The following is an 8456-nucleotide window of genomic DNA, read 5'->3' as shown; positions in this document are numbered from 1 at the left end:
ATGTCTGGGGTTGGAGGATGGAAGGAAGGCAGCAGATACAGAACAGCCACTGCTTTCAATACTCCATCTTCCTCTCAGGGTAACCCTCATGGCAGCAATGAGACTGAGAAGGGTGAAAACACCCAGAAGCTGACAGCATCTGAAGAGAAGCAAAGAGGCCAAGCATCAGGGCATCAAAAACAGCAAAAGCAGTAGTAAGTAACAAGGAGCCTGACTAAGATGATTTACCTGCACTAGGAGCCTGTTCTCCAACTTACTTTAAAGGTATATACCTTTAAGGGTGAAAATACTTTACAGAGAGCCTGAATGTGGCTGAGCACACAAGCAGCATGCTGTTATATCCTTGGAGCTTCCTACATGGGAGCCGAGTTGTTCTGGCAGGCTTCTTGACAGCATGGCTTACACCCTGTGCCATGGCAGCGGCCAGTTCTGTACCTGGGATACTGGCATACCTGGTGTCTGCCATCTTTCTTCAAAGTGAAATTTCAGTTCTGGGTCTAGCTCCCTGTTTTCTGTGTCTCCTAATATTTCATCCTGGAAAGTCTAAAAATACTTACTTTGGCTTAAGAGATGGATATAGGCTGCATTCCAACACTGCTCTGAATGCAGTCAAGGATGCAGAACAGCTTCCAGGAACTTCATGCTCACAAAACTAAAACCAAAGCTTCAGCATTTGGTGCTCTACTGGAATCTATGCTTAGTCCCTCTCTTGCTTTCCAGTGACAATCCTGAGATAACTTGTATAGGCTCTGTCTTGCAGATATAATACAGAATACTCTGTTTTATGCACGTGTGTTTAACATAAATATACTTAGATGACCATAGCTAAGTGTTTATTCCTTTTCACCATTTGTGCTTTTTCTGAGTTCTTAGTGCATATAATGCGAAGATTATTGTCATTGTTTTGTGCTGATTTTGCTTAGCTTGCTTCTTTTTGTTCCGTCTTTCAAAGGGCAGCTGGCAAAACTGCAAACTGTTTCAGTTTCCTTTCCCTTCTTTCTGGGCAAAGAAGGTGGAGCCACCTCTAGAGGAGGTGGCAGGCAGCTGATGGTGAGCAGAGATCGGCAGCTTTCCATTGAAACCCACAAATGCTTCCCTATGGGGTAGTAATGATACAGGGACTATTAAGAGCTGAGTCCCTTTAAAATCCATCAGCACTTTAATTATTGACTTTCAGGAGAGCAAACAACAATTCCTCAGTTGCTGTCCGTATTTTTTCTGCCACTTCCAAATATAAAAAATTCTCTGTCTTGCCTGCTCTCACAGTGCCACGTATCCACAGTAGAGCAAGGACGGCCCCAGTTTGTTTATGTTGCTGTGGTTTGTGCATTTTGTTGCTGTTTGGGGTTTTTTTTCAGGGGGAGGAGGGGACAAGCAGGGCTAGTGAGAGTTTTCCCATTGGCATGACCGTGTTTACCCAGTTTGTCTGGCATACAAACCCCCTGGTAAAGGTTAGGTGAATAATTAATCAATTGGTTTGCCAGAGCTCCCTGCAGAATTTAAGGCCAGAGCACAAATAATCACAGAAATCCCTGTTCCCTCTTTCATCTCACATGATTCTTGCAGACATAAAGCTGTTGTGCATCCACTGCAAAGACTGAGCGCTATTTTCTGCTGTGTGAAAATATTCTCTCGGTGTCTTCATAAAGTACTAACAAAGAATTAGTTCCTAAATCTCAGATCTACAAATTAAAGTCTGCATTAGTATTCAGTTAATAAGAAGAGGGATGAGGGAAAGGCAGGTTGGAATAGAAACCATGTAATATGAGTGGGAAACTAATACTCTAATAAAAAATGAAGTGAATGACGGTGGGGTTTTCATCCTTCCCTGTAGAAGGGGGATGCTACCTGGCAGTTTGAATGGGATAAAGACACTTAAATTGCAATTTCCTTAACTAACACAGATTAAAGGAGAAGGTAGCATCTGAAATACTGAAACAGAACAGTGGGGATCTTTATTCTTAAAAAAAAAAAAAAAAAAAAAGAGTTTCATTAATTATTACTTTGTTCATTTTCTCAAGCTACATTTCAAGAAATATTTCAGATTAAAATATCATTTTAGCAGTGATAAAGCTGACTCAGCTTTTTAGCCACCAACCCCTTTTAATATGACCTTTAAAACTAAAATACTGGGACACCCTCTGGTTCAGGTTCTGGGATAACAAGAGCAGTTGGAGAGCTGCAGTTACAGGGTGACAGTAGGAGAAAAAAAAGCACAGACTAGCATTACTAAAGGGTTTCTGGAATATGCATAGCAGAGGGAACATGCGGGGCCCAAACAGGATGCCTCTGTGCCAAGTAGTGTCTCTATTCCAGCTTCTGCTTGCTATTTTTTGGAAACAGACAGGGGTATGGTTTTGCTGCCAGCAAAGCAGGAGATGGAGTCTCTTTTGAGGGCTCTGTGTGAATTGTTTCAATGCAAACTCTCTGTCTCAGGCTGTGAGAAAAACTGAGAGTGGAAAAACATCTCAGGAACATCTTAGGGTCAGATCAGGTGACCTTTTGTTTAGATTGGACATATGAAATATGTGTGGGATGTAGCATGTTGCAGCCCTGTTCAGTACTGGATATTCAAACTGGACTATTAAAAATACAAGGTAAGCAGCTGGTATTAGAGTTTAGATAGTTTTGCTTTGGGAAAGTCCTTATATGATATGTCAAGGGCGAGAAGTGACAATAAAATGGTCCTAATTAAGAAAAGTACTTGTTCAAATGCAAAATTGAAGCCACACGTTGCACATCCCCATCCAGTTATACATAGAATGTGGTTTCAGGCCATGGAGAAAAAAAGTCACCAGGATGACAAGAGCTTGAAACTGCTTATAATAATAAGCTTGCATTTAAGTGGCTTCACTTTGTCTGCTAAGTGCCATGAAATTAACTTGTAGAAAGCAAATTCCCAAATTGCCCCTGTTCATACCTATTCAGAAACAAAAGTCTGTACAGAAGAAAGGTGGAGGAAAGTAGGGAAATTAGAGGGTGAACTATAGCTAGTGCCTGAAAAAGAAACTGCTGCCCCCATTCAGCAGTCTGCCTTTAGCGCCTTTAAAGCTGCCAAGAATAATATTGGTTCTGGTAAAATCCATTAAAAACTGAAATTCAAAATAATAAAGCCTGAAGATACATTGCTGCACAGCTGGTAACAGTCCGTCATCATTTTGTCTGAAAGGAGAGCTGGAATGCTTGACTCAAGAAATTGTATTCTTTGCAGGAGCCAAATCTATCAGAGCTTTCTTTCCTTCCTTTTCCAATCTTAATCTGGAATTAAAAAAACAAACAAAAACCAAACCAAAATATCTATGGTTTTATTAGACCCCTCATCTTGCTGACAGACTATACTTAGCAGTTCTGATTTTTTTTTTTCTTTCATGAAATAAAGTTTTTTTAAAATAAAAAGCAAACTTAGCTTGTGTTCTGGTTTGAAAGCAAAATCAGTAAGAGACTGCAAGTCAAAAATACAATTTATTAGGAAAAGAAAAAAAAAAACCAAACCAAAATACATGCAATAATACAAAAGAAAAATCACTGACAGAGTCAGAATACAACCTGACACCCTGTTGGTCAGGCTGTTGGTAGCAGGCCAGCTGGATTGGTGGCTGCAGTCCTCCTGGAGTGGCAGGTGTAGTTCTGTTGGAGCAGTGATCCTGTAGAACGGTATAGTCTTCCTCTAAAGATCCAGTGGAAAAGGCAGCCATTCCTCTGGGAATCCAGTGGGAGGACTGCTTGTTCTGTCCCAAATCCCAGATTATATCCAGGTGGGGATGCTTAGCTCCTCCCCCCAGGCAGAGTATCTCACAAAGGGCTGATATAATTCTGTGAGTCATGTGGTGGGTCCATTAAACAGAAATGGCTCCTGGAGGGAGTTGTCTCTGAGTCACCTGGAAAGGCATTGATGGGCCCATTTACAGGAGATAAGGAAAAGCAATGTCCCTCCTGGTTTCAGCAGCTCTTGAGGATGGGAATGCAATACATCTTTATGTTGTAACCTAGGACACTCTACAAAACTGTAGGTGGATTTTAGCAAAATACTTCTTTTGCCCACTGCCCAACCACTGGTGGGAGTGCAAGACAGGTAATTTGAATTATGGAAAATCTGTTCAGACTTTAGCTCTCCACTTGCTGCCCAGAAGTCTCCCAGCTCTCTGTCTTTCAGGCTGATGTACTGATGTTTACAGCCCAGTGGAGCGCTTCAGAGATGCCCGGCTTCACCGTAGCCAGCCTTTTCTCCAGCCACAGGATTGGTGGCAGGGTCTATACAAGACAATAACAATAACAATAACAATATACTTTCAGTCTGGATGGGGGGGGGGGGTTACTGTGTCATATGATGCTTGGGGGAGGGAAGGAAGTCCTTCCAAATTCTGTATTAGAAGGGTTTTTTGGAAGAGCTTGTTTTGCACAAGCCTTGACATGTTCTCTTGGTGCATAGCTTGATGAGGAGCTGTGGTGAGGTCATGAACAAGGAATGTGTGGGAGGAGGATGCTGCGTTTGGGCAGGGGCAATGAAAGCACAAATTCTCTGATGCAGAGAGAGCAGAGGAGGAAATACATGGTTGAAAAGAAAAGAGGCAGGGAAGCAGAGATGAACATGCCACTAGCTCAAATCTCAGTGTTCATGTGGTACAGCATCTGACCTGCTGAGCTCCTCAGGCACGCTGGCAAGCCTGACATGCGACACATGCACGGCTCTGCAGGGCAGAGCTCGGCTCTGCACTCGGTGCTGCCAAGCCCAGCGCCTGGCCTGCCCACGTATGATGTCCATGCTCCTCAGGGCTCGTGATTACCAGGTGCTCCAGCTGGCTCTGGCATGCTCCCTACATGCCTACATCCCTCTCCCTGCATCCCTGATGCTGTGCTGCGCTGAGGGAACTGAGCTGCTCTGGCACGTGGGGACGGCATGAGCATGGCCATGTCTGACTTTCTAGACTTTGCCGGGTCTGGTGCTGATCTACAGCCCTGCCACAGTGAGCTCTGCCCCTTTGGTGTTATCTGCCCACAAGCACAGGCTGACTAATGGCGTGGTAGTGTTTTCAGAGGAGAGAAAGCTGTGCTGTGAGCCACGTTGGGGCTGACAGCTACCCCTTGGCTCCCTGGTTTGATCTGTCAGGGTGGCAATTTCCTTGGATCTTCAGAAGTTGGTTGAATTTGTCCAAAACAGAGTACGGCTGAAGCATCTGCCCTTCTTTCTGGTGTGCTAAGACCACAACAAGCTGCTGAGTCTGAACCTCATCAAAACTGTTGGAAATTCAGTTCCAAATTTCAGTTTTAGTCTTTTGACCAAATTTTAACTGCAGGAATTCCTCTACAAGCATGTGGGTAAAAGCCAAACCTCAGGTCTGTCTCTTTCCTGCAGATTTCTGACTCTTACTTTCTCCTTGGCTGCTCTCTGCTGCCCTCTCCCTTCTCACTCTTCCCCTTTGCAAGTTCACTTCTTCAGGATTTAACTCTTTGCTTTAATCCTCACAAGGCCAAAAAATATTGTTTGTTCTTAATGAAGGGGACCAGATAGAGAAGTAAGTTACCCTGGTTTAATAATCTTCCAGACATCTTTAGAACGGTGTTAATTAAGTGCATTCTTGGCCTGTGGCAAACACAGGGCAAAATCTGTGGAGGCAGGCTTTTGGTGATAAACATTTCCTGCTAATGTAATTCATTTTCTGCCTCTTGTGTTAAAGGCACATGTGCAGTGAGGATAAATCAGACAGTGTGTAATGCTAAGCCCCAGTAAATCACTTTTGTCCCTGAGCTGCAAACTGGTAAGATGATGCCACTGATAAAGATGGAAAGCCAGAGCCCCAGGCCTGCATGTAAGGTTTGTACACTCTCCTAGAGATCTGCTTATGGCACTGCTGGGACACAGAGCATATTGCTCAGCTGAGGTCTAGAATTGTGGCTGTCAATTATCATTAGCATCTGGCTGTGTGTGCATTGCGAAATAGGGATACCTACAGGACAGTTATCTGCTTGCTGGGATTTGGCATCTTGTAGCCCTTTAATTTGGCAGCTTCTGTGCTGCTCAGCAGCATGTGGCTGCTCCATCAGGCATGGGAGCTTTGGTGAAAACAATACTTTGTGGTGGTGTGGACTTGACAGCTCTTAAAACAATTCCTGATAAATGAATGCAAAGTTCAGCTTAGTGTATCTTTGAAGGAAATTCAAGAGTTGGCTTGGGCAGTTTGACATCTTTTAAAGTCAGTCTTAACATACTATCTAATGCAGTATCTCACCCTGGGTCCCTCCTCTGACTGAATCTGCCCATGCCTCCTTCCAAGCTTTAGTCATTTTGTTGCTCTCCTACTCCATTCTCCTGAGTTTCTCTCTGTTATGCAGAGTACTCACCCAGCTGAGCAAGATATTTGGCTTTCAGCTCTGTGACATTCATGTACCAGTGCACCCACGGTATAAAACACAGTGGAACTGGAAATAGTTTGTAGCACCCATTCCTTTTGTAACTCTTTAAGCTATTTCACACTTCATTTGAATATTTCTCCTGTGGTATATGGCTGGAGTGGACCTGAGGAAAAACTGAAGAGCCCAGCTCTGCAAAAGCTATTACCAGTGAGCAGCAGTCCTCATGGGTTTTTTCAATTTTAGAAATGAACTATGTTATATGAACCTGCAAGAAAGTAGAACAAAAATTGCTATCATCAATGCCTTTAAAGCACTGAAGAGGTGTCCTTGAGCTAGTTAGGAGAGTAGACTTACACATATGATTCAAAATTTAAGTTTTCAGACATGATGCTCCTAATGTTACTGATCACTCAAAGTGTAAACTATCGTTGCAGATTATCTATGACATTATTGCATGTTTCTCCTGACTGAAATGTTTTCTATCTCTCTCTGTATGTGCTGGTTTTGGCTGGAATAGGGCTTATTTTCTTCACAGTAGCTGCTGTGGGGCTATGGTTTGGGTTTGTGGCCGAAAGCGTGTTGATATCACAGAGATGTTTTTGTTACAGGTGAGCAGGGCTGACACTGAGTCAGGGCCTTTTCTGCCTCCCACCCTACCAGGGAGAGGGCTGGGGGTGCACAGGGAGTTGTGAGAGCTGTGGGACAGCTGACCCCAGCTGGCAGAGGTGTATCCCATAACATATGGCATCATGCTCAGCATAGCTGGGGGAAGGAGGAGGAGGAGAAGGAGAGATGTACAAACTGACGGTGTTTGCCTTCCCAAGTCACCATTACATGTGGTGGAGCCCTGCTTTCCTGGGGATGGTGAACACCTGCCTGACCATGGGAAGTGGTGAATCCATTCCTGCTTTGCTTGTGTGTGCAGCTTTTGCTTTACCTGTTAAACTGTCTTTATCTCAACCCATGAATTTTCTCACTTTAACCCTTCTAATTCTCCATCCCCTCCCATGGGGGGCTGAATGAGCGAGCAGCCATGTGGTGCCTACTTACTGACTGGGGTTAAACCACAATGATATATTGTTACATAGGCATTTATAATCCCACCACTGTGGTATACTATGTGTATCTGCTTGAAAAATCATAGGAGGTCCCTTTTATTTTATTTCAATATAGATACATTCTCTTATTGGGTTATAACTTTCTTATGCTCATTAATATCTGTTCAGTCTGTGTAATGAGTCAATGCATTCCCATTTTCTGCAGAGAAAATAAAACAAAAAGCACTCATCAAGATTAATATGATCCATAAAGGCAGAAGATGATTTTTCTGTTTTGAAGAGCTATAACTGGAGTAAGATGTTCTTTCTCCCCCTTCCAGTGACTTCTGTATTTGTATTTATAACACAGCCCTACCTCAAAGATAGGCTTAAGTCTTATAACAATTAGAATCATTATTAGGGAAACTCTAAAGTTAAGTTCTTTATAATCTTTTCTGTCTGTGGATTTTGAAGCACTTCATATATTGGTATAAAGCACAGAATTCTGCACACCACTGATAGCTGAAAATCTTCACATTTCCTTAATTGCTCCCCAGGTAAGTAGGATAATTTGCTCCAGACTTATGGCTACTGTGGCAACCTAGAAACTGACAGGAATATTAAATTGACAGTCTGTAGCAGGCTTTATAGGCTTAACTGGATCAGAGGTTTTGCCTGAACAAAGAAATGACATAAAATATCCTGCAAACTGGATAAAAACACAAGGTGGAAGCTGGTAGTGGGTTTTTGCATTAACTTTCTCTCCTTCAAAAAGAAAATCTCAAGAAAATAAGGAATATTAGCTGCAGATTTTAGGACTGGTAGGGCAGGTGGAGTTTCTCAGGCAACAGCTCATTTGGCTTCCACTCCTGTAGGGTTAAAAGTCAAGGAACTAGTTTGGACCCTGACTTTCACCCCTCACACAAGAAATTTACCATGTACTTACTCCTCCTTCTCCCTGATCAGAGAATCATGGAATGATTCTTTAAGAGACCTTAAAGGTCATCTAGTTCCAACCCCCCTGCCATGGGCAGGAATCCTTCCACTAGATCAGGCTATTCAGAGCCC

General features: G+C 43.1%; 1 protein-coding gene across 1 annotated transcript in view; it reads left to right on the top strand.

The window, feature by feature from the left end:
* Positions 1-8456, top strand: part of EPSTI1 (epithelial stromal interaction 1) — a gene marked incomplete at its 5' end in the record, with an annotated part of 49909 nt that continues 41453 nt past the window's right edge. Inside the window, one exon of the mRNA XM_084225564.1 lies at positions 1-194. Coding sequence (XP_084081690.1) covers positions 1-194 — 194 coding nt within the window. The remainder of the gene's footprint in view (positions 195-8456) is intronic.

The sequence above is a fragment of the Fringilla coelebs genome, assembly GCF_963513975.1.
Source record: "Fringilla coelebs genome assembly, chromosome: 2".
NCBI lineage: Eukaryota > Metazoa > Chordata > Aves > Passeriformes > Fringillidae > Fringilla > Fringilla coelebs.
The sequence above is the reverse complement of the archived record's forward strand: the minus strand, read 5'-3'. Positions and strand labels throughout refer to the sequence as shown.